We start from the raw sequence: 27,999 nt of genomic DNA, 5'->3' as shown, positions 1-27,999 counted from the left end.
CTTCCGGCTCTCCTATGCCTCCCGGTTTTCTTCCTTAGAGGTCTCCATGACCAGGACCTGTGGAACAGAAGCACTGGGGGGGTTGTGAATAAAGGGTTTCAGCCAGACGGGAGGGTCTTCTACTAGATTTTCCCAGACCAGAATGTAAGGAGCTTGGTCCAGATGGCCCCGAGGATCAGGAGCCATTATCTTTTCTTTAACAGCCTGGATGACCGGCAGGCCGAAAGTTCCCTCCGGCGGCCAGCCGACCTGAAATGTTGGCCACTCAGATGAGCATAGGGTTTTTAGCTTGCTCTTCTTTACTATCAGGGATAGATTCTGAGCCTTGGACTTAAAATCGGAAAAATGGTCAGTCATTACAGATAGCAGTGTAGAATAACTTTGACCCATGGCGGCACACCCACAATGCACACACAAAAAGCACGGTGCTGGCACACAAAGACAAGCGACAGACAGTAGACGAACAAATATCAGCCAAAAACACTGAACTAGGTTTATCCTGGGTTGCTGTTGTCCTGTTCCCCAAAGTTACCTTACAGAAGGGCGTCCATTGCCCACCAGACTGAGGATCGGGAGAAAGGTTTTCCCCCATTCCTTTACAGAACGGCTCACAGAACCAGCTGCCTTCCAGCTCGAATGCTGGGCCCCAGACTTATGCTGGCCGGGTGACTCTTTCGCCCCCTGACCTAATGCCGGCGTCCAGATATATTTCCTCCTAGTGAGAGCTTCCCTTATGCCTGGAAGGTGTTGTTCTTCTCAGTCAGGGGATCCCGGACGAGTCCCCAAATGTTATGCCCAAGGTCCCAATCCCCAGAACTGAGAGAACAAGACATCCACAGCAATGCAAACACAAAAAGGAAATTTATTGCTAGCTCGAGCCAGGGCCCTTGTTCCACTCCACTGCGTTGGATGAATATTAATATTCATATTAATTAAATATTCATTCTTTAGACTCCAGAAAAAACTGATTAAATCTTTTTTGAAATTGCAAAACCGGTTCTTCTTACATGTGCAGTTAGGAAAAGGTTAACTTATTAAAATACTTTTTTGGTGCTCCAATTCTGCCTCGGAAACAAAAACAGGCCTAAGAAAAAAAACTGAAGTTAACTCTTATCATGTCCTTGGGATACACAGCCCACTCTATCTGGGACTACAGCCATAAAGAAATTGGTGGAACTCAGGGAAAAAAAAAATACACACACACACACACATACACATAAATATATCAGAAAGATATTTTAAATGTCAAGTGGAAAACTATGTCTGTCTGTCTAGCTAAAATTATCTATGTCTCAATGTATGTCTTTGTTTTTGGATAATATGAAATTAATGAGCTCTATTTAAAGTTCATGTCAACTGAAAAATATTCAATATTAATATTTATTTAAATATAAATATAATCATTTTTTAATCTAATTAAGACGTCTTAAATCATTATATAATACTTTTATTGTGCCTAGATTTAAGGTAAACTAAGTTTGTCAACAAAAAAGTAACTCACTATATATATATAAATATATAAATGAGATGAAATCTTTTAGATAAACTCTAATAAAAATAATTATATTTTCAACATGTCTACCTAATCTCTTAGGATTGGGTTAACCTAAATTCATAAAATTGTACTAAACGAAATAAGAAAAGTTTATTACATAGCTAGATCACTTCCAAATAAAGTAAGATTTTAGAAAATTAATTACTGAACACTAACTTCCTCTTAAAAAAAGTTTTCCTTACAGGAAAACTAAAGAGATTTAAACTATTAATAAATATGTATTTTACTTGCCATAATGATAAATACAAACATATAAAAAAGTTTCTGACAAATGAAAGAATTTTATGGCAAATGGATGGAACTCATTGCTCTGAACTTTCTTCCTCTTCCTTCTTACATGTCTCAATCGACACAAATTCTTTTATATGGGCCACAGCTCTCCGACACGAAACTACAAGTTATAACCCACCTGTTAGCTTACTTTGCAATAATGAGAACACCTAATTCTATAAAAACAGACAATGACCTTGCCTGTATTTCTAAGCATTTCAAACAATTTTTATATTCATCCTCTATTATACAGATTACAGACATTTCTTATAATCCACAAACACAAGACACAGTTAAACACATTACACACTGAAACTACAAATAAAAAATTAAATACGGGGAAATGCACAGGAACACTTTTATCTTCCTTATCCAGAGCAGACTTTACTAGATTCCAATGCAATATATTCTTTAAGCCTATAACTATTGTTACTATAGCTTTGTTTTAAATTTTTTAAACTTACTGCAAGGAGATATCTTGACACGAGCAGAAAAAAACATTTTGAGGAATTGAAGGACTCCTCTTCTTCCTCTGCCCATTTGGTAATAAGACAGGTTGAATGGACAATGGAAATATGGGAAATTAATCTTATAGAGGGGCATGCTTATATTTCCCCAGATGAACTCACATGGCTTCCTCTTTGGAAGATCCGACCCAAGGGGGCCCCTGGCCTTCAATATAAAGAAATGAGACAACAAAAACCCCAGGAGGAAGAAATTCCAATACAGGCCATGGTGGCTCCAAAAATCTCCAGAAAGCACCGCCCTCAGCAGCATCAACCTTATGATCTCCCGTCTTTGGCAACAAATAAAAACCCTTACTAATCAAGCTGAAAATCTGGTTTCTCAATAGAGAATGCCTCGGAGTCCTGAAAATGTTTTTGTTGCCCGGTTTGCTTTGCTTGCTGGCACCTCCCCCGAACTCAAGCTGAACTAATCAATAACACTGGGCTTACATATCCAACCCCCCTTTACTTCAGGTTGTAGAATGGACAGAGAAAGGGCAATCATATTAACCAAAGACTCCATACATATGCCTTCTCCCTGGAGCCTTAAAGGGCCCTCACACCCTGAAGAAGAAGTGAAACTAACACCTCTCTAGGTTATGAAGTCCTTCATGTATGGGCCCAGCAAAATTATGCATAAACGTTAGCAGACAAACTTGGGCTTTTGCCCTGCCTCTGAAAGAGGACTTTCATATGTTGCTTAGATTATTTATCGCCCTTCCTTTGTCTGTGAACCATGTTTATACTACTGAAACTTTAGGGAAAGAGTTAGGGAAAGAACAAAGAACACTATCCAAACCGTTTACTAATAAGAACTTTAAATATACTCTGGTTCATTGGGACAAGTGTCAGGCCAAATCAGGAAAATTAATGTTTGTGGCTAATCATACAATTGTTGAATGGGGACCCCATGATATGTGGTTATCTAATTGCTCAGATGATATTAACAGCACTGCCTGTGATTATGCTTCTCAAGTAGCATAGAAGGTTAGTAACACTATAATGCAACATTACCATGACAAAGGACTTCTTGGGTGGCTTGACGGTGGAATGGCACCCACCTCGTCCTGGAGTGGTCCTCCATAACCAGATTGGGCCTGAACAATGGGACACCTGGAAATTTGCTCAGAGCACCCAAGAACTTAGGACTTGGACTGGACATTTCACAGGGACTAATTGTAGTCACAGAAACTATTTCTTTCGTAATAATCAATCATATTTCATACAAGCTTGTGTTCCCCTTCCTTTTGTTCTAGCTATAGGAAGTTTACAATTCAATAAGACTTTACGTTCTGTAACTTGTATAAATTGCAAATTATATATTTGTCTTAACTCTTCTGTTTCCTTAATAAATGAATCCCTTTTGATTCTTCGATCTCAACGTAGTCTGTGGTTACCAATAAATCTCCAGCGGCCCTGGGAAGAAGGCCCCATGGCTGGACTTACTTCCCGGTTACTTACTAAACTGCTCCAGTGATCTAAACGATTCATTTGATAGCTGATTCTTGGCATTTGGGGATTAATAGCTATTTGCACCACTGCTGCCGTCACCGGCATTGCTTTACAAACCTCAATTCAAACACATAATTTTATCCAAAATTGGACTAAAGATGCTCATACTACGTGGGCCACTCAGGCTCAGATAGATGAGGATATTCAAGATGAAATACAGGAACTAAAATCAGTCATCAACTGGGTTGGAGATCAATTAATACATGAACAAAAACAGGTGACGCTAAAATGTGATTGGAATTCTACTCAATTTTCTGTTGTACATGTTCAATTCAATGATAGTACCTACAACTGGGAACAAATCAAATTTCATTTACAAAACATACATGACAATGCCTCTCTGAATGTACAATTATTACAAAAAGAAATCTTTGAAACCTTTTCTAAAAATCTGCCCTCTTCCACTAATTTGCAAACTTTAGCTGAACAACTAGCTGATCAATTATCTGGGTTAGACCCACATGGATGGTTTCAAAGCATTACACACAGCACTGGGTCTGGAACTGTAATTTTGGTGATTGTCTTGACAATTATATTTGTCGTTTACTGTTGCCTTCATGCAAAATTGTTAGAACTAAACAAACTCAAATGGTCAGAACCCTTTTTACAAATAAGTGGGAATTGTCAGGGAATGTTTAACAGGAGGATTCCAACGTGCTGTTCCTCATCAGTTTCTGTTGTCAGAAACCAGTGGAACAGCACGCCGCTCCCAGGACTGAGGTCATGGATGAGACAGGCTTGAAACGCCTTCAGTAAACGTTCTCCTTACAACAAAACTGCTTAATCTCAATCCTCTTTCTTGAGATATGGATTGTCTCCTGACCTTGTGACCATTATTAATCCCTTGTTCCCTTGGTAATGGTTGCTGTATGTTTGTTTGTATTGAAGGAAATTTCTTGTACAACAGTCTATATACACTCACAGAAAGATCATTAAAGCACCTTTGCTCCACCAGAGCTTGGGTGCCCGTGTCTTTCTTTCTCTCTCTCTCTTTCACTTTCTTATCTTCGACACCGGACCACCAGGTTCCAGTCCATTAAAGGACCCCAACACATTCCAACGCAATATACTCTTTAATCCTATAACTATTGTTCACTTCAGTTCAGTCACTCAGTCGTGCCCAACTCTTTGTGACCCCATGAATCGCAGCACACCAGGCCTCCCTGTCCAGCACCAACTCCCGGAGTTCACTCAGAGTTGCGTCCATCGAGTCAGTGATGCCATCCAGCCATCTCATCCTGGTCATCCCCTTCTCCTCCTGCCCCCAATCCCTCCCAGCATCAAAGTCTTTTCCAATGAGTCAACTCTTCACATGAGGTGGCCAAAGTACTGGAGTTTCAGCTTTAGCATCATTCCTTCCAAAGAAATCCCAGGGTTGATCTCCTTCAGAATGGACTGGGTGGATCTCCTTGCAGTCCAAGGGACTCTCAAGAGTCTTCTCCAACACCACAGTTCAAAAGCTTCAATTCTTTGGTGCTCAGCCTTCTTCACAGTCCAGCTCCCACATCCATACAACACTACTGGAAAAACCATAGCCTTGACGAGACAGACCTTAGTCGGCAAAGTAATGTCTCTGCTTTTGAATATGCTATATAGCTTGGTCGTAACTTTTCTTCCAAGGAGTAAGCATCTTTTAATTTCATGGCTGCAATCACCATCTGCAGTGATTTTAATACAGCTTTATTTGCTTAAAAATTTTAAACTTGCCTCAAGGGGATACTTGGACAAAGCAGAAAAACATTGAGGCATTGAAGGATACCTCCCTTCCTCTGACAATTGCTATCAAGATGGGTGGACTAAACAATGGAAATCTGGAAAATTAATATTACAGGGAAAGGGGTATGCTTGGATTTCTCCAGATGGACCCAACAAAATCAGTTGGCTCCCTCTTCAGAAGATCCGCCCCAGGGGAGCCACCGGCATTCAAGATAGGGAAGAAATGGCGAAATCCCCAGGAGGAGGAATTTCCAGTACAAGCCACGGTGACTTGAAAATTTCCAAGAAACGCTGCACTTGAGGTCATCGACTTTATGATTTCCCTACTTGGGGACAGATTAAAAACCCTTACTAATCAAGCTGAAAATCTGGTTTCTCAACAGCGAATGCCTCGGAATCCTAAAAATATTTTTGTCACTATGCTTGCTTTTGCTTCCCCCGCTCCGGCTGACTTGATTAATCACACTTATTGGGCTTATATACCTAACCCCCCCTTTATTGCAGGTTGTAGAATGGACAGATACAGGACCGATTGTATCCACTAATGACTCAGTACATATGCCTCCTCCTTGGAGTTTGGAGGGGCCCTCTCATCCTGAGGACGAAGAAAGATTAATTAACATTCCTCTAGGCTATAAAATCCTTCCTTTATGCATGGGCCGAGCAGAATTATGTATTAATGTTAGTCGACAGACGTGGGCTTTCATCCTGCCTCCAAAAAAGAATTTCCACACATTGCTTAGACTGTTTACTGCCCTGTCCTTTTATGAGAACCACGTCAATACTACCAACACTCTAGGACAAGGACAAAAGTTGGAATGTAAGGGGTTTACTTTTAAGGATTTTAAATATACTCCTGTTTGTTGAGATAGATGTCAAGCTAAATCATGGAAATTCATGTTTGTGGCCAATTACACCATTGTTGATTGGGGACCCTATGGTATGTGGTTATCGTACTGCTCAGATGATATTAACAGTACCATGTGTGATTATGTTACTTAAGTAACATGGAAGATTACCAACAGTTCAATGGAACACTTCCATGACAAAGGACTCCTTGGCTGGCTTGATGGTGGAATGGCACCTCCTCGCCCTCAAATTGTCCTCAATAAACAAATTGGCCCTGAACAATGGGACATCTGGAAACTTGCTACAAATACTGAAAACTTGGAAACTGGACTGGATATTTCACAGGGACCAGTCATAGTCATAGTAACTATTCCTTCCATTATAATCATTCATGTTTTATACAAGCTTGTTCCCCTTCCTTTTGTTATCGCCATAGGAAACTTACAATAAGACTTTACGTTCTGTGACTTGTATAGATTGCAAATTGTATACTTGTCTTAATTCCTCTATTTCTCTAAAAACACGAATCCCTTTTGATTCTTCAATCACGACGTAGTCTGTGGTTGCCAGCAGATCTCCAACGACCCTGCAAAGAGGATCCCATCGTAAGACTTACCTCCCAGTTACTCACGAAATTACTCTGACGATCTAAGCAATTAGATGCTTGATTCTTGGCATTTTGGGGTTAATAGCCATTTGCACCACTGCCACTGTCACAGACACTGCTTTACAAACTTCAATTCAAATACGAAACTTTATTCCAAATTGGACTAAAGATGCTCGTACTATATGGGTCACTCAGGTTGAGAGAGATGAAAAAGTTCAAGATAAAAACGGCCATCCAATGGGTTGGAGATCAATTAATAGATTTACAAAAACAAGCATTATTAAATTGTGATTGGAATTCTACTTAATTTTGTATCACTCCTCTTCGGTTCAACCATAGTGCTTACAATTGGGAAAAAAATTAAATTTCATTTGCAAGATATGCATAATAATGCTTCCTTAAATGTACAATTGTTGCAAAAGGAAATCCTTGAAACCTTCTCTAAGAGTCTACCCTCTTCCAACAATTTGGGAACCTTAGCTGAACAGCTAGCTGATCAATTATCTGGGCTAGACCCTCAAAGATGGTTTCAAGGCATTACACATAGTATTGGATCTGGAACTATAATGCTGATAATTATCCTGGTGATTATAATTGTAACATACTGATGCCTTTCAACTATAATTGTTCAAACAAAACAAACTCACTTGCTCAGGGCCTTTTTCACACAAGTATCTACAGTCATCCCCAATTACAAAAAAGTAAAAAGGGGGAACTGTCAGGGGACATTCAAATTTAAAGGATCCAACATGATATTTTCTTCTTTTGTGTGCCAAATCTCAAGGACTCTATTCTTTATCAGTTCCTGGAAAACAAGAATGAGCAGAGCTGCATGCAGTTCTCAGGACTGAGGTCATGAGAAAGAACATCTGCTTGGAATCCATTCAGTGACTCCCTTCAGTGACCTTTTACTTAAAGGTAATCTGTTCAGTTATGCCCCTCTTCCTCAGGATATGGAATGCTTTCTGGCCCTTTCAAGATTGTTATTTGCTTCGCTTTGTTTTTCCTCAATGTTTTTACTGCCTAAAGCTGCCTTGTATAAAGATATATAACCATGCATTTTTGCAAATAAAGCACCCTTGTTTCACTCGAGACTTGGGTCCTATGCTTCCTTCTTCTCGTGGAATCCATTCCTCAGGTCCTGGTCTACAAAGACCGTGACAGCTCTGTCTTCAATTTCCACAAATAAGAGTAACTCTTCTTTAATCACACATACAACAGTTATTTCTATCCAATGGAGAACATGACCCTATTCCTATGCATTGTTCCTAGCACACCATCAGTCCCTGGTAACTCTCCCTCTCCTCCTACGAAAAGCCCAGGCCTTTTAACATCTGCCTACTCTGTTCAAGGTCAGTTGGTAGAACATTATGTTTTATAACAGGCAGGACTATGTACAGAAGAGCTTCCTGTTCCTACTGACCATGATGAGTCATGTCCTAGTTTTATATTATTTTCTCCCCTCCCTATTGCTAATTCACACTCACTATTGAATTTTGTAATTTAGGCTGTGTGTTTTTCCAGGGAACATGGATGTGAATGAATTGTATCTAATGAAGTCGATCCCTTCATCTCACTGATTCCTTCCCAGAGACCATCGTGAAACACATGTAGCAAATGCATTTGATCAATGTCAAAGCCAAGCTCTTAGAGCTCACCACACAACAGGCCAATAAACAGAGACTACTTGTTGGGCAAGGAATAGTGACTTTATTCAGAAAGCCAGGAAACCAAAAAGATGGCGGACTACTGTCCCAAAGAATCATATTTGCTGAGGTAGAATTCAGGTTTCTTTTACACAAAAGATCTCTATAGCTTCTCTTCAAATATGGACTTACTACAGTTGGTGAGTACCTGAACTAAAGTCATCAGAGTATACATAGAGTGAAAAAGGTAAAGGATTTGCCACAACCACTGAGTCTGGGAAGTATGGCTCCCCTACGTTCCTATCTTGTGACTTTTGGCTAAGATCCTTGCCACACACGTTACATTGCTGTGTGTCTTCTCCAGGATAAATACTCTGATACTACTGGTGAGATGTGAGGATAGGGTTATTTATTTATTTTTTAACATTTGTGAAATTGGTGAGGAATCTTTCTAGAATGAATTCATGTTCTAAAGACCTGACTAATAAATACATATATATCTGGCTTCTATCCAGTATGAATTTTCTCATAAAGCCTAAGATGTTGCCACACTCATGATATTTGTATGGTTTCTCAGTAGGATGAATTCTCTGAGCAATAGTAGGGTGTGAATTTTGAAGACTTCTACCATATACCACATTCACATGAGTTTCTCTCATGTATGGATTTTCTGATGTTTAGTGAGTGCTGAGACCTGAGAAAAGGATTTTCCACACTCAAAACATTTGAAAGGTTTCTCTATATGTATTCTCCAATGTTTTGTAAGGTGTGAATTTTGACTGAAGAACTTGCCACACTCATTACATCTGAAAGGTCTCTCTCCAGTATGAATTCTCCAGTGAAGTTGAAGATGTGGTTTTTGACCGAAGACTTATCCACACTCATCACATTTGTAAGCTTTCTCACCAGTATGAACTGTCTGATGACTTAAAAGGGTTGACTTTTCAGGAAAGGCCTCACCACACTCATCACATTTGTAACGTTTCTCTCCAGCATGAACTGTCTGATGCCTTAAAAGGGTTAACTTTAGACGAAAGGCCTTGCCACACTGATCACATTTGTAAGGTTTCTCTCCAGTATGAACTGTCTGATGCCTTAAAAGGGTTGACTTTAGATGAAAGGCCTTGCCACAGTGATCACATTTGTAAGGTTTCTCTCCAGTATGAAATGTCTGATGACCTAAAAGGGTTGACTTTTCACGAAAGGCCTTGCCACACTCATCACATTTGTAAGGTTTCTGACCAGTATGAACTGTGTGATGCCTTAAAAGGGCTGACTTTATACCAATGGCTGTTCTAAAAACATCACATTTGTAAGGTTTCTCTCCAGTATGAACCGTCTGAAGACGAGCAAGCTTCGAATTTCGGCCGAAGACTTTGTCACATACATCACATTTAAATAATTTCTTTCCTGTATGAATTTTCTTGTGTCTCCTGAGGTATGAGCTGTCAGTAAAGGTCTTGCCACACTCATCACAAGGTTTCTCTGCAGTATGAACTGTCTGATGCCTTAAAAGGGTTGACTTTAGACAAAAGGCCTTGCCACAATCATCACATATATAATGTTTCTCTCCAATATGAACTGTCTGATGACTTAAAAGGGTTGAATTTTGGCCTAAGAGTTTGTCACATATATCACATTTAACTAATTTCTTTCCTGTATGAATTTTCTTATGTTTCCTGAGGTGTGAGCTCTGAGCAAAGGCCTTGCCACACTCAGCACATTTGTAAGGTTTCTCTCCAGTATGAACTCTCTGATGACCTAAAAGGGTTGACTTTACACGAAAGGCCTTGCCACACTCATCACATTTGTAAGGTTTCTCTCCAGTATGAACTGTCTGATGCCTTAAAAGGCTTGATTTTAGACGAAAGACCTTGCCACACTCATCACATTTGTAACGTTTCTCTCCAGTATGAACTGTCTGATGACTTAAAAGGGTTGACTTTACACAAAAGGCCTTGCCACACTCATCACATTTGTAAGGTTTCTCTCCAGTATGAACTGTCTGATGACTTAAAAGGGTTGACTTTACACAAAAGGCCTTGCCACACTCATCACATTTGTAACGTTTCTCTCCACTATGAACTGTCTGATGCCTTAAAAGGCTTGACTTTACACGAAAGGCCGTGCCACACTGATCACATTTGTAAGGTTTCTCTCCAGTATGAACTGTCTGATGATTTAAAAGGGTTACCTTTAGACGAAAGGCCTTGCCACACTCATCACATTTGTAAGGTTTCTCTCCAGTATGAACTGTCTGATGACTTAGAAGGTTTGACTTTAGACGAAAGGCCGTGCCACACTCATCACATTTGTAAGGTTTCTGTCCAGTATGAACTGTCTGATGCCTTAAAAGGGTTGACTTTAGACAAAAGGCCTTGCCACAATCATCACATATATAACGTTTCTCTCCAGTATGAACTGTCTGATGACTTAAAAGGGTTGAATTTTGGCTGAAGAGTTTGTCACATATATCACATTTAAATAATTTCTTTCCTGTATGAATTTTCTTATGTTTCCTGAGGTGTGAGCTCTGAGCAAAGGCCTTGCCACACTCATCACATTTGTAAGGTTTCTCTCCAGTATGAACTGTCTGATGACTTAAAAGGTTTGACTTTAGACGAAAGGCTGTGCCACACTCATCACATTTGTAAGGTTTCTCTCCAGTATGAACTGTCTGATGCCTTAAAAGGATTGACTTTAGACGAAAGGCCTTGCCACACTCATCACATTTGAAAGGTTTCTCTCCAGTATGAACTGTCTGATGACTTAAAAGGGTTGACTTTACACAAAAGGCCTTGCCACACTCATCACATTTGTAAGGTTTCTCTCCACTATGAACTGTCTGATGACTTAAAAGGGTTGACTTTACACAAAAGGCCTTGCCACACTCATCACATTTGTAAGGTTTCTCTCCAGTATGAACTGTCTGATGACTTAAAAGGCTTGACTTTACACGAAAGGCCATGCCACAGTGATTACATTTGTAAGGTTTCTCTCCAGTATGAATTGTCAGATGACTTAAAAAGGTTACCTTTAGACGAAAGGCCTTGCCACACTCATCACATTTGTATGGTTTCTCACCAGTATGAACTGTCTGATGACTTAAAAGGGTTGACTTTACACGAAAGGCCATGCCACACTCATCACATTTGTAAGGTTTCTCTCCAGTATGAACCCTCTGATGACGAGCAAGGTTTGAATTTTGGCTGAAGACTCTGTCACATATATCACATTTAAATAATTTCTTTCCTGTATGAATTTTCTTATGTCTCTTGAGGTGTGAGCTGTGAGTAAAGGTCTTGCCACACTCATCACATTTGTAAGGTTTTTCCCTGTGTGGTTTGAGTTCTTCTCTTATTCCTGAAGGATTCATGAAATCATTTCCATATGTATTAGAAACACTGGTTTGGATACAAGGAGGAATTCTTTGAACTGGTGAAAATGAGAAACTGTTGTTGACAGAACTCTTAACTTCATTATATTCAGAAATTATTATGCCAGTTTGAAACATCTGCAGTTTATCCTGAAAGTTAAATCCAAACCTCTTTCCAAAGGGCTTGATGCCTGCATCCTTCCTATCATGTGAATCTCTTCCATCAGGCACATTTCCAAAAACGCTTATAGGTGTGCCTTTGTAATTTATTTTGTCATCACTCCCCTGACACTCAAAGTCACACATATTTTCCTGACTTTCCCAAAGATGAAAAAGTTTTATTTCACAGCTTTCAGGGCTTCCCAGCATCAATGTTTGGAATGTTTCTAGTTTATCACTGTTCGCTGTGGGTTGTAAATGCTTCATCACATGTGTAGGAGAGATATCTACAAGATAAAAAAGAATCATAGGTATCCTGCTCACAATAACTCAAAAATAAATGTTTCATGTTGAATATATATTACACCAAAAGTAATACATCAAGTTATGAAACACCATAATGATCATCTTAAGTCTTTAAAAACACTAAAGGAATAGAATTCTTAACTTAAGAAAGCATAACATAAATTCACCGTTAAGGTAGCCTAGTTTTAAAAACCATATGCCAAACACTCACATTGGACAATCTTATGCCAACTCTCAAACAGAGTGTTTTTCTACCAGGGCCCTTAGGAACGTATCAATCAATGGCTGTCTCAAATTGAAAACAAAATATTACACTATCATTGTATTCTGCAAACTTACTGTACATAAATTCTAAACAATATATTATATATTGTAACAGTAAATAATCCAAAACCATGCTTACCCAATTAATAATCAACTTTTCATAATTGGTTGTTTACAATTGAAAACAAATGAGAAAATGAAGAATACTACTAAAACAATTTTTTGAAACAACATAGTTTTCTAAATCTGCTATAGAACTACATACCCAAAAAGAAAAGGCATTTTATAATGTTAACAAGTGGTATGTGTCAGCTGTATTGCAGAATACATGCTAAAAGACCATCATCTGTAAATGACACATAAATTAAGACGTAAAATATTCACCGGTTTTCTAACAGCCAATAAACAATGCAACCCCCACCTATATTGTTGTTGTTCAGTCGCTCAGTTGCGTTTGCCTCTTTGCGACACTGTGGACTGTAGCAAACCAGACTCCTTTGTCCATGGGATTTCTCAGGCTAGAATAGTGGAGTGGGTTGCCATTTCCTTCTCCATGGGATCTTCCTGACTAAGGAATCAAACCTGCATCTTCTGCATTAAAGGGTGAATTCTTTACCACTGAGCCACCAAGCAAGGCTAATCTCTAGCCATGCACTATTGTTAATTACCTAGTTTAACGGCACCAAAATATAATAAATTAAAAGTGATTGCTTTGTGTATTTATTGACTAGGGTCAGACACAATATTGCTGAAAAATGTTGCAAGTGAAATGCATACAAGATATAATGCAGTTGAGGTTTGACAGAAAACAAAATTCGGTAAAGCCATTATTCTTCTATTAAAAAATAAATAAAATTTTAAGAAGATATAATGTAGAGCTAGAACAAATAATTTCACAATTTGTATGGAAATACAAAAAACCTCAAATAGCCAAAGCAATCTTGAAAAAGAAGAATGGAACTGGAGGAATCAACCTGCCTGACTTCAGGCTCTACTACAAAGCCACAGTCAACAAGACAGTATGGTACTGGCACAAAGACAGAAATATAGATCAATGGAACAAAACAGTAAGCCCAGAGATAAATCCACGCACCTATAGACACCTTATCTTTGACAAAAGAGGCAAGAATATACAATGGTTAAAGACACTCTCTTTAACAAGTGGTGCTGGGAAAACTGGTCACCACTTGTAAAAGAAAGAAACTAGATCACTTTCTAACACCATACACAAAAATAAATTCAAAATGGATTAAAGATCTAAACAGATGACCAGAAACTATAAAACTCCTAGAGGAGAACGTAGGCAACACACTCTCTGACATACATCACAGCAGGATCCTCTATGACCCACCTTCCAGAATATTGGAAATAAAAGCAAAAATAAACAAATGGGACCTAATTAAACTTAAAAGCTTCTGCACAACAAAGGAAACTATAAGCAAGGTGAAAAGACAGCCTTCAGAATGGGAGAAAATAATAGCAAATGAAGCAACTGACAATCAACCAACCTCAAAAATACACAAGCAACTCCTGCAGCTTAATTCCAGAAAAATAAACGACCCAATCAAAAAATGGGCCAAAGAACTAAATAGACATTTCTCCAAAGAGCACATACAGATGGCTAACAAACACATGAAAAGACACTCAACATCACTCATTATCAGAGAAATACAAATCAAAACCACAATGAGGTACCATTTCACGCCAGTCAGAATGGTTGCAATCCAAAAGTCTACAAGCAATAAATGCTGGAGAGGGTGTAAAGAAAAGGGAACCCTGTTACACTGTTGGTGGGAATGCAAACTAGTACAGCCACTATGGAGAACAGTGTGGAGATTCCTTAAAAAAACTGGAAATAGAACTGCCTTATGACCCAGCAATCCCACTGCTGGGAATACACACCAAGCAAACCAGAACTGAAAGAGATACGTGTACCCCAGTGTTCACTGCAGCACTGTTTATAATAGCCAGGACATAGAAGCAACCTAGATGTTCGTTAGCAGATGAACAGATAAGAAGGCTGTGGTACATATACACAATGGAGTATTACTCAGCCATTAAAGGAATTCATTTGAATCAGTTCTAATGAGGTGGATGAAACTGAACCCTATTATAGAGTGAAGTAAGCCAGGAAGAAAAACACCAATACAATATACGAACGCATATACATGGAATTCAGAAAGATGGTATAACGATAACCCTATATGCGAGACAGCAAAAGAGACACAGATGTATAGAACAGGCTTTTGGACTCTGTGGGAGAGGGAAAGGGTGGGATGATTTGGGAGAATGGCATTGAGACACGTATAATATCATATATGAAATGAATCACCAGTCCAGGTTTGATGCATGATACTGGATGCTTGGGGCTGGTGCACAGGGATGACCCAGGGCGATGGTACGGGGAGTGGGGAGGGAGCAGGCTTCAGGATGGGGAACACGTGTATACCTGTGGTGGACTCATGTTGATGTATGGCAAAACCAATACAATACTGTAAAGTAATTAACCTCCAATGAAAATAAATAAATTTATATTAAAAAAGATATAATGTAGATAAAGTCATATCATAAAGAACATGACAGAATATAGATATTACCTTTTATAAACAAATAAAATTTTGAGTATTTACTATAAAACATGTACTACTGACAGCACTAATTTGCTTTAAAAGGCTTGAGGTAAATTAACATGTTTTTCTCTAATCAGAGCAGGAGACACATCCAACTGGCCCAGAAAGTGTTAAGAGAACCAGGATGTGAATCTGAACCTACTGGGACAACTGAAAAAACTTATTTGTAAACATGACCACCCAACAAATGAATAGACTAGAAAATATTTCAAAAAAAAAAAAGAAACTTAGAAGGAAAATATCAAGGAAGATACAAGACAAAAGAAGTCTGTTTAACTATTATTCAACCATCCCATCTCGAAATGGGTTGTGAGTCATCATGGATGCACAGAGTGATTTAGGTCATGTCCTGAGAAACGTGTTCAATAAATGATCAGAGACTATCTTTACAGTGAGAGTATGTAGAAGGTGGAGGGATGTGATAGGTAAGAACAATGTTTCCACCCACATCAAGGTACTATGTGAGGACGGGTCAGGACTAAGAAAAGGCCTGCGTAGAGCATAGGGCACACAGGTTTATGTCAGATATCAGCTTGTGACTGCATGTCTTTGTGAAAATAACTGAGAGCGCAAACTAATATACTGACCTTAAAAGAAAAGAACTGGTTCAGCAAGTTTATGGGCATTATACTACGGGTATGGGACAGAAACAAGAGAGATTTTAAAAGTGACTGTGATATATGGAGAAAGCAGGATAATACCTGTTATACTATTTATAATGTAATGTATCCAACTCTGATTTTGTAAGTTACAATGGAATGCTTATATTCAAGAAAAACACACACAATATTCCAGGATATTGTGTAACTATCTTATTAGCAGAAATCAGAAGGAAAATCTAGGAAAAGGCTATCTAAACCTGGGTTCCTCTGCCAAGTACGATTAACCGCTCTATTGGACATTCACTTCGTTTCTTCTTCCACACATGGTCATCTCAAGATCGGGGAGTATCAAAGGAATGGAGGGATTGACACTGACTTTGGAAGACCTTCCCAGTTACAAAAGCCTTTCTGAGGCATCCAACTCTTTTTTGTAGAAAAAGGCTTTTTTTCTCCTAGACCTTCCCTGAGTTCAAAAGAGCAGATTCAAACAGTTACTAACACATTAAGGACATAAAAGTATCATACCATGATCAAGTGGGATTTACTGCAGGGATGCAAGATTTCTCAATATCCACAAGTTAATCACTATGATGCACCACAGTAACAGTTGAAGACTAAAAGCCGTATGATCATCAATAGACGCAGAAAAGGTTCTGACAAAATTCAAGTGTCATTTATGATAAAAACCCTTCAGAAAGTCAGCACAGATGGACCCTACCTCAACATAATTAAGACTGTATATGTCAAACACACTGCTAACATCATACTCAGCAGGGAAAAACTGAAAGCACTCCCCTTAACAACATGAATAAGACAAGAATGTTCACTACTGCCACTTTTATTGAACATATTTTTGGAAGTCCTAGCCACAACAATCAGAAAAAAAAAAAAAAAAAACAAATAAAAGGAATTTAAGGTAAAAAAAATGAAGGAGAAGTAAAACTGTCGCTATGATGCTACACACAGAAAATCCTTAAGATGCCACCAGATGACTACTAGACCTCATCAATGAACAGAGTACACTTGCTGGATACAAAATATATAGAAAACTGCTGCATTTCTATACACTAACAATGATATATCAGAACGTGAAATTAATGAAACAATCCCGTTCACCATCTCAGAGAAAAGAATACAATTCTAAGGAATAAACCTACCTAAAAAGTCAAAAGAAGTGTACTTATAAAAACTATAAGATGCTGATGACTGATACCAAAGATGACACAAACAGATGGGACAAACATACCATGTTCTTGGACTGAAAGAAGTAACACTGTCACAATGACCATACTATCCAAGGCAATCTACATAGTCAATGCAACCCTTCTCAAATTAACAATGACATATTTCATAAAACAAAGAAAAGCTTAATTTCTACCAAAATACAAAAGACTCTGATATCTAACATGATCTTGAGAAAGAAGAACAGAGCTGGAGGAATCATGTTCCCTGAGTGCAGACTATACTACCAACTCACAGTCAACAAAGTGAAAGTGAAGTCGCTCAGTCGTGTCCAACTCTTTGTGACCCCATCGACTGTAGACTACCAGGTTCCTCTGTCCATGCGATTTTCCAGGCAAGAATACTGAAGTGGGTTGCCATTTCCTTCTCCAGCAGATCTTCCTGACCCAGGGACTGAACCTGGGTCTCCTGCATTGTAGGCAGATGGCTTTACCATCTGAGCCACCAGGGAAGTGGTATGATGATGGCACAAAACAGAAACACACATCAGTAGAACAGGACAGAAAACCAAGAAATTAACCAATTTACTCAGAGTCGATTATTCTATAACAAAGGAGGAAAGAATATAGAATGAAGAACTCTCTTTAATAAGTGATGCTGGGATAAATGGATAGTTACATGAAAAAGAATGAAATTCCAACATTCTCTAACACCACATACAAAAATAAACTCAAATTGTGTGAAACATCTAAATGCCAGACCAGATACTATAAAATTCATAGTGGAAAACAAATGCAAAACACTGACATAAATGTCAGCAAAATTTTTTTGAATCTATCTATTACAGTCATGGTAATAAAAGCGAAATCAAACAAATGAGACCTAATTAAATTTAAAACCTTTTTGCAAAGCAAAGGAAACCAAAAAAGAACAAAAATTCAACTTTTGCACTAGGAGACTATATATGCGAATGATGCTACCTATCAGGGATTTATTTCCAAAATATACAAACAGTTCATACAGCTTCATATCAAAACAAACCAACAAACAACCCAGTCAAGAACTGGGCAGAAGATCAAAACAGATACTTCTCCAAAGGAGACAAACAGATGGCCAACAGTAACCTGAAAAGATGTTTGATGTCTCTACTTATGAGAGAAATGCAAATCAAAATCACAAAAATGTATCACCTCACACTGGTCAGAATGACCACCATCAAAAAGTCTACAAACAATAAATGCTTGAGAGGGTGTGGAGAAAAGAGAACCCTCCTACACTGTTGGAAGGAACATAAATTGGTACTGCCACTCTGGAGAATAGCATGGAGGTTCCATAAAGAACTAAAATTAGAGCTATCACATGAACGAGCAATTCCAATCCTGGGCATATAACCAGAAAGGATGAAAACTAATTCAAAATGATACATGCACCCCAATGTTTTTAGCAGCACTATTTATACCAGCCAAAACACAGCAGCAACCTAAATGTTCACTGACAGACAAAGGGATAAAGGATATGGGGTACATATATACAGGGGAATATTGTGAAGTGAAAGTAGCTCAGCTGTGTCCAACTCCTTAAGATCCCATGACCTGCAGCTGCCAGACTCCCCTGTCCATGAAATTCTCCAGGCAAGAACACTGGAATGGGTTGCCACCTCCACAGCATAAAACACAATGAAGTAATGCCTTTTATAGCAATATAGACAGACATAGGGATTATTCTAAGTGAAATCAGACAAAGACAAATATCATAGGATATTATATGTTAAACTGAAATAAATGATACAAATGAACTTATTCACAAAATAAACTCACTGGAATAAAAAACAAACTTATGGTTACCAAAGGGGTTAGTACAGGATGGTGAGGGCGCAGGAAAGGGAGAGATAAATTACCAGTTTGAATATTTACAAACTAATGTATATACAAAATAGATAAAACAACAAGAACCTACAATACAGCTCAGGGAACTATATTGAGTATCTTGTAAACTGCTGTATACCTGAAACACAAAACTGTAAATTAACTATACTTAAAAAGTGGAGAAGGAAATGGCAACCCACTCCAGTATTCTTGCCTGGAGAATCCCAAGAACAGAGGAGCCTGGTGGGCTGCTGTTTATGGGGTCGCACAGAGTCGGACACAGCTGAAGCGACTTGGCATGCATGCCTTGGAGAAGGAAATGGCAACCCACGCCAGTGTTTTTGCCTGGAGAATCCCAGAAATAGAGGAGCCTGGTCGGCTGCCGTCTGTGAGGTCACACAGAGTCAGACACAATTGACGCGACTTAGCAGCAGCAGCTGCATACCTAAAAAGAATGGTTAAAACAAAAACAAAAACACCTCTTGCAGAGATGTTCAAAAGATGTTTCACAAGGGTGTAAAAACTACTAAATGGGGGAAGCAGTCTATGAAACAAGACATGTTGACAAAACTGAATACCCACCAGCAAAAAACTTACTTGGAACATTATCTTACACTATAGACAAAAACCCAAAGAATTGATGCTTTTGAACTGTGGTGTTGGAGAAGACTCTTGAGAGTCCCTTGGACTGCAAGGAGATCCAACCAGTCCATTCTGAAGGAGATCAACCCTGGGATTTCTTTGGAGGGAATGATGCTGAAGCTGAAACTCCAGTACTTTGGCCACCTCATGCGAAGAGTTGACTCACTGGAAAAGACTGATGCTGGGAAGGATTGGGGGCATTAGGAGAAAGGGACGACCGAGGATGAGATGGCTGGATGGCATCACAGACTCGATGGACAGGAGTCTGAGTGAACTCTGGGAGATGGTGATGAACAGGGAGGCCTGGCGTGCTGCGATTCATGGGGTCGCAAAGAGTCGGACACGACTGAGCGACTGAACTGAACTGACAGACAAAAACGAACTCAAAATGGTTCAAAGACCAAAACGTAAGTCCCAAATGTATAAAACTCCTAGAAGTAAACATGTAGGAAATGTTTCTGGAAATTAGACCCACAAATGATTTACCAGATATAACACCAAAAGCACAGGCCACAAAATAAAATCAGATATTAATAAATTGAACTATATCAAAATTATAAACTACTCTGCATTAAAGTGCAGTGAGTTTGAAAAGACAATCAACAGTAAAAGAGAAAATATGTGGAAATCATACATCTGATTGTAAGTTGAGTACAAAGACTATATAAAGAATTTTAAGAGGGACTGATCACCAGTTCCACCATAGGGACCATTTCCCAATCAATCATCCAATGCATTGCAAATACAAAACAGAAACAATAACAGTAACACAGAAATTTGAACTCAATGATAAAATAAAAAAATACCTACAATGAACAGAACAACAGCGCAGCCAATAGCTTCATAGATATGAGAATGTGAACTTGGACAAAGTTGTCCTGGGATAAATTCCCATATCATTTACAGAGGCTAAAATATATGGTCCTTGATACACATCAACAACACTGTCATGGTGCCCTTGACAGAGTCTCCAAAGCCAGAAAATAACCTGGAAAGACGTATCAGGCTCTCATGATACTTTCTCTCTCGTAATCCTAGAACATACTGATCACTCTACTGGATAGCTTCAAGTGGTGACTTTGTACAGAGCAAGAAAATAACATTAGGAAACCTACTAAATCCATTACACAGAGACTCAGAGGCTGCCGATTAAACATAGGTAGATTATCACAGCAAGGAAACCAGATAAAATTTCAGACCCTCAGAAATATATTTTCAAAGAAATTGAAGAGGTAAAATGATACAAAGTAAGGAGAATGGAACATCAGGAACAGCTGACATTCCCAGACCGGATAGAGCAGCACAAGAGTAAAACTAACACAACATGAAGGTCAGACATTACAGCATCTTGAGATGGGACCATGCTCTCAACCTACAGATGGAAAGCTAAGAGCCCGCGAGATTCACATATGCTCCCCTCATAGGATCTAGGATCAAAAAGACAATCTCTCTACCCACTCTTACATTTTCCTAAGTAACAACCACAGAGGATCCAATCCACCAACTTGTCCCACTCCTAAATAGAAGAAAACAGTGCTTTTGAGACGCTCATTTTTCTTTACATGTTGTAGTTTTGGCTACTTTTACATCACTCCCCACTGTCCAGAGCTTTTTCTCAGGCTCCAACGTGGAGATAATATTGAGATCAGAAACAGAAATTCTGGGACTTCCCTGGTGATCCAGTGGTTAAGACTCTGCATTTCCAATGCAGGCGGTGTAGGTTTGATCCTTATTCAGGGAACTAAGATCGCACATGCAGAATGGTGCAGCCAAAAAAAAGTAAACAAGCAAATGAAAACAAATAGATATTGAGTGTTATCAGAAGAAAGAAATCTAAGTGACGTAGATTTTTTTAAACACTGAGCGAAAGTCAAAGGGTAGAAAATAGGAAATCAGATTTTCAGGTATTTTTTTTTAACATCTGCCAGTGAGCTCTGTACATAATTAAGCTCTGGGACAACCTTAGATACGACATGAAACAGACACAGCATCTGAAGAGGGTCAGTTTAACCTTGTGAAGCTGTGTCATGCCCCAGTAACCAGAACTCTCACATGAAAGACATCAAGGCCTCCCAAGGGGCACACAGGGAAAATGCAGATACCCAAGGGCAGCTCTGGAAGGAAGTCATCCTCACCCACGGAGAGCAGGTTCCTGTAGGTCTCCAGCATCACGTCCCTGTACAAGGCCCTCTGAGCAGGGTCTAGGAATTCCCACTCCTCCTGAGTGAATTTGATGGCCACATCCTCAGAGGTCAGTCGTTCCTGAAATGAAACCACATGTCACCAAAAGGGCCATGAAAAGTTCTCATTTTCATGCAAAAGAGAAAGGGTAGTAAGGGGTATGAATTGACTTGGTTGAAGTATGTGTTCTAACAGATCCATGCAGGGGTATCTGGAGAAATTATGGATCTTTAATTTTAATTTCTTATGCTTTTTCCTAAGACCTTATGAGATCCTCCAATTAACATGGATTTTTCATCATTGTTCAAAATCCATGAAATATATAAAAATAAAGCTCAACACTGTTTTGGCTATACAAAAGTGTCAGATACTATGTTCTACCCAGTGAGAGCAACTCATTATCTCGATGAGGTACAGCATGAGTGGTGTCTTCAGAGATGACAAAGTCCATGGCACTTTTAATGGAAAGGTCAAAATTTTCAGGTATGATGTTGATAACAGCAGCAAGGACCAAATGTCTCAAGGCTTCCTGTTGCTCTAAATTACTGTAGTATTACTCTAAACATTAAATAAGTACTTTACAGTCAAGAACCTGTCATCAACATAATAGCTCATTAAAGAACCATCTGTTCCCACCTTAGAGAAGAAAACCTGTGTCACAGACACTCTGGGAAACTTGACTCAGATCAAGAAGGTAAGAAATGTTACATGAAGCGCCTGAACTCAGAAGCTTGGGATCAGCAACTGAAGCTTAAGCATCTCACAGTGAAGTAATACAGAGAACATTACAAGTCCTTTGACAGAGGGCTCCTAAAGAAAACTTGAAAGAAGTCCAAGGTGAGCCTCTTCCCTGCCCCTCTGTCTTCTATGCAGGGGGAGCAGCTCTCGGGCCTCAGGGCTTCATCCCTTGAAAATGGACACCTGTGCCAAATTAGTCTCTACCCCTTCCCTGATTGGGAGAATGTTCCCCCTGTTGAGTGATCACTGTCCACAGAGGTGGTGAAGGACCAGAGACACTGACCCATGAGAGCCACAGCAGCTTGGCAGCCCCAGGTCCCCAGACCATCTCACGTATTCCTAGCCACAGCTTCCAAACCAGTGCCATTTCAAAGGACTTTGACACAGCAGCCAAGTTCCCTGGAGCTGGAGTTGCCACAGCATGGGTGGCTGGCTCCAGGGCTGGAAGTGGGACTCTGTTCGGGAGCTTCAGCACTGTTATGCCAGGAACCCTTCCCTGAAACAGTAGCTCTTCCACACCATGGGCTTGGCCCTCTCAAAGGCCATGGGGCTCTTTTGGCTGATGGTGGTCTAGCTAATCTTCTTCACGATGTGAAGGAGCTCTTTCCACCTCCCATAGTTCTTTCTCCTGTGTCTGCCCTGTATGTTCCGTTTCCTGTAACTACCCAGGCAGCCTGGGGAAAGTAGTGGGCTCAGGTTTTGACAGAAGGAAAACAAATAAATATTGTATTAATATGAAAAAAAAAAAGTCCAAGATGAACAGTGTGGAATGGCATGAAAGGGCATTACAGACGTGAATACAGAAACACAAGTGTTAGTAATTTACTACTTAAAACACTAACAGGATGGTTTAGAAAATTTCAAGGCAACAGATTATACTGATAACATAATTTCAACTGAAAGAAAAAGGTGATATGTAGTTTTCAAATCATGCTGTCTTTTATCTAAATCACAGACTTGCACATGCATGCATGCTTATCTATAAAAAATTAACTGTCATGAGAGGATTCGTCTTTTGACAGATTTTTTTTGGACAATAATATACCATCCTTTTATTCACATGTGTTTCAGCATCTTTCAGATGATAAAAATGTATCCTTTGTACTCAGCTGAGTTTGTCAACAGGATTCTATACTAGGCTACCAAAAGAAAACTGGTAAAAAATTAAAAACAATTATGATTTGAACTCAATTCATAATAAAATTACCATACACAAAGATACAAATATAATTTTATCCATTTAGATTTACATAGCAAGGCATTAACAGAAGCCAGAGACTTTCTTTACCTTTTTTTCCATTTCCAATAAAAGAGTGATTTGAAATTAGAAGAGTCATTAGATTATGATCAAAACAAAATATCACAATACCAAGTAAAAAACTTCTTGCAGAATTAAAAATCATGGCAAAAAAGAATATGGAAAAAAAATACAGTTATTAAGCAAGACTATCTCAAGAAACATCACGATAGGAAGGAAATATTCAATACATTCCTTCTGAAATTACAGTGGCATGAAAGGAGCTGTCCAGGGTGCCTGTCTTTCACCACCATACGATGCACAGGAGCAGGGGCCACTAGAAGAACTAACAGGAGGAAAAAACCAGGGCAAGAGACACAGAGTTTGTCAGAGCGTTGAAACAGGTAGTACTCACTAACCCAAGGACATGGAAAGATGAAAAGTCAAAGGATGGAAAAAGACAGTCCATCCTAAAGAGAGCAGGGGAGACTGTTATATCAGACAAAATAAACTGAAGGAAAAAAAAGTGCAATGAGATAAATATTGTGTAATGATAAAACAGTCCATTTTCCAAAAAGCTGTAACAAGTAAAAATATATATACATCTAACATTAGATATCTCAGAAAAATGAAGCAAATATGGAACAGGCATGTACAGATCACACTGCCCAAGAAAAGCAGAAAACACATGTATCTCAAGGACACATTCTCTATGAGAGACCACATGTTAGGCCAAAATTAACCATTTTAAGAGACTGATACCATAAAAGTATCTTCCCTAACAATGATGAAATAAACACAAGAAAAAAAGAAAATTCCTCAAATGTGAACCTTAAACAACTCACTCTTACACCACAAATGGGTCTAAGAAAAAAATCACATGGAAATTTTTAAATACATGGATAATAACAAAAAGACAACATTACAAAATTTATAACACACAGAGAACACTGTACTAAAAGGAAAGTCTGAACTGTTATATGCTTATAGTAAAAAAAGAAAAGATCTTAAATCTGAAATACATTTAGACCTCTAGGAAGCAGAAAACAGAAAACAAACTAAACTCAAGTTTAGCAGAAGGAAACATGTAAATAAGAAAGATTAAACCAGAGATACAATAGAAAGTAGAAAAATATAAAAATCAACAAACCATCAGTTGATGTTTTGAAAAAACTGTATAGGAAAACCCCCACTTTGATAAAGGAAAAGAGAAAAAAAGATTCAATTAACTAAAAACAGATATGAAACAGAAGTGATTACAACTGAGGTCAAAAAGATAAGGAAGTACTATGACCAATAATGCCTATAAATGACAGAATACAGGACATACTGGCAAATTCTCAGAAACATACAAACTATTTTATTTATTAAGAAATAAAAAATTTGAGAAGTGTTGAAAGTGAAAGTGATAGCCACTCAGTTGTGTCTGACTCTTTGTGACCTCATGCACTGTAGCCCACAAGGCTCCTCTGTCCATGGAATTTCTCCAGACAAGAATACTGGACTAGAGAGCCATTCCTTTCTCCAGGGAATCTTCCGACCCAGGGAGAGAACCTGGGTCTCCTGCACTGAAGGCAGATTCTTTATGATTTGAGTCACCAGGGAAGCCCATTATAACTAGAGAGATTTAAAAAGTAGTCAGAAACCTCTAAGAAAAATATAGGACCAAATTCTACCAAACATTTACAGAAGAATTAACACTAATCCTGCTAATTCTATGGAGCAAGCATGATTCTAATAGTTTGCTGATTTCCCAAAGACACAAGAAAGGAAAATTAGAAACCAATATCCCTGATGAATACTGATGCAAAATTAAAATACTTGCAAACCAATTTTAACACATATTAAAAAGATCTGGAGAAACAGACACAGAGAACAGATGGAGGTGGGAGGGGAGGAAGGAGAGGGTGAGATGTATGGAGACGGTAACATGGAAACTTACATGACCATATATAAAGTAGAGAGCCAATGTGAATTTGCTGACTGACTCAGGGACTCAAAACAGGGGCTCTCTAACAACCTACAGGGGTGGGATAGGGAGGAAGATGGGAGGGAGAGGACATATATATACCTATGGCTGATTCATGTTGGTGTTTGGCAGAAAATAACAACTTCTGTAAAGCAATTATCCTTCAATTAAAACAATTTAAATAAATAAATAAAAAGATCTGACACCATGCCCAAGTGGATTTTATTCATATAAGGCAAGAAGAAGTCAACACACAAAAATCAATTAATATGACACACCACATTGACAGATTAAAGGGGGAAAAAAAAAACAGGATCAACTCGATGCAGAAAAAAACCATTTGACAACAATTTGACAACCTTCCAAGATGGGACACTCAACAAACTACAAACAATAAATTATACCAACATCAATATAATAAACGCCATTATGAAAAGAGCACAGCAATGGGGAAAGAATGAAAGCTTTTCCTCTGAGGTCAAGAAGAAGCCAAGGATGCACACTCTGCACTACAGTTCAACAAAGCAATGAAACCCTTAGAGCAATTAGATGAGATCTTCTCTCCCACATGACAAAGTTTCATCAGTAGAAAACATTAAGATTTAAACATGCTATATCAAAACAGATTCTTTAATAACCACACAAAGGGTCAATCAACCAATTAACTCATTATCAATACTGCCATGACAATCTTTGTAGAAGCAGAATAAAACATCATGCAAGTCATAGAATTATTCAAAGAGCGAACAGCAAAACTCTTGAAGAAGGAAGATGGAGGTCTTTCTATTTCAACACCTATTACAAGGTAATCAAGGTGACGTGGTACTGGTATAAAAACAGACAAATAAACCAACTGAACACAACACAGTACTCAGAAATAATTCTTTGTGTATATGTAAGGTATATTCACAAGGATGTCAAGATACACAAAAGGCAAAGGACAGGCTCAATTGATCTGATTCCCAGATTTAACCAGCTATTGTGCATACAAACACCTGACTTTCACGTGCAGTTTCCTTACCCTGGTTGAGAGAGCAGACAGTGCATCCAGATAGGCCCTAAGGAATCCCTGCTGCCCAACAGCACTGAGACCCCTTCTCCAACCCGTGGGTGAGAAGCTCTGCCCAGGACGGTGCCCAGGGGAGCGTTCTCACAAGGGCCAGGTCACCGAGTCATGGGGAGACAGGATCTAAGTGGAGACGACAGGGCCTGGGGGAAGGCCCCGGATGACTGTGCATGTACAGGAGTCACACAGGACACTCCAGAGTCAGACATGATTAGTGAGTCTAGAGAAGGGCATTTCAGGAAGGACAGACGAAATATGACCTTACCTGAGAAAGAGCCATGCCTCACTCATTTTCTTTCCTCTTCTTTAACTTCAGGGCTTCCCCAGGCAACACGAGTCTTCAGAGATCTATCATGAAAGTTGAAAACATGCTGTCTAATGCTTAGGATCAACACATCCCCTTCCTGAGCCCCAACCACACACACACAGGGAAGCCCTCACCATGAGGAACAGACAGGTCCCTGTGGCCACTGTCTCAGGAGGGACTCAGGACAGTTAACTTCCGCAGAGAGACCAACACGGGACTTTCCCACACTTTCCCTTGGATCACACTCCCCTCCTGCTGAGGCCTCATGTACACAGCAGCAGGAGGCACCTCCAGTGACCAGGCAATCTCCTTCAGGTCACACAGCAAGCCCTAATCCATCCCCACTCAGAACGGAGCATCCCCTCCTCAGCCCAGATCTCAGCCCTCAGGACTGGGAGGACTCAAGAGTCCTAATGCTCAGTGAGGGATCCAGACTGGAATCAACTGGGGCATCTTAAACAGTCTCGAGCTGTGGACCAACACAAACTAAGTGAAGGGGAATCTCTGGTCAGAGGGTACAAAACATGTGTGTCGGGAGCTCCATTAGACATTAGTGACAAAATGGAGGCATGGCCCTAACTCCCTCTCCTTCTCCCGCAGGCACGGACCTGGGATGAAGGAGTTAGGTCTTGTGATTTTAATTGTTTTTTCCTTTCCTCGGTTGTGTTACTGAAAAGAAGGTTAAGGTGCTTATTGTCCTTGAGAGGAGCATGAGAAGGCACAAAGCCTTCTGTAGTTGTGCCCAGAGAATAATCCATAAAGTTAACCACTAACCTTTGTTCAAGGATCTTTACAAAGAGTATTCCAGGATGAG

General features: G+C 39.2%; 1 protein-coding gene across 1 annotated transcript; it reads right to left on the bottom strand.

Moving 5' to 3' along the window:
- Nucleotides 1–12: 12 nt before the first annotated feature.
- LOC128064033 (zinc finger protein 665-like) lies at nt 13–27,991 on the bottom strand. The gene is made up of 10 exons (XM_052656853.1): nt 27,960–27,991; nt 27,144–27,226; nt 21,771–21,949; nt 21,250–21,347; nt 16,717–16,793; nt 12,067–12,349; nt 11,206–12,012; nt 10,307–11,121; nt 9,725–9,898; nt 13–330 (listed from the first exon to the last, which is right to left on the bottom strand). The coding sequence occupies exons 2-10, from the start codon at nt 27,156–27,158 to the stop codon at nt 13–15; spliced, it is 2,766 nt and encodes a 921-aa protein (XP_052512813.1). The 5' UTR covers nt 27,159–27,226; nt 27,960–27,991.
- Nucleotides 27,992–27,999: the final 8 nt, after the last annotated feature.

Source organism: Budorcas taxicolor, chromosome 18, assembly GCF_023091745.1.
Source record: "Budorcas taxicolor isolate Tak-1 chromosome 18, Takin1.1, whole genome shotgun sequence".
In the NCBI taxonomy this organism is placed as follows: domain Eukaryota; kingdom Metazoa; phylum Chordata; class Mammalia; order Artiodactyla; family Bovidae; genus Budorcas; species Budorcas taxicolor.
This window is presented reverse-complemented; position numbering and strand designations above follow the sequence as displayed.

Coding starts and splice junctions, on each gene's coding strand:
- LOC128064033 (XM_052656853.1), bottom strand. Junction 9,899..10,306: donor TTCATACAGGAAAGAAATTA/GTTAAATGTGAT, acceptor CATACTGGTCAG/AAACCTTACAAATGTGATGA. Junction 331..9,724: donor TTCATACTGGAGAGAAACCT/TACAAATGTGAT, acceptor TCCGATTTTAAG/TCCAAGGCTCAGAATCTATC.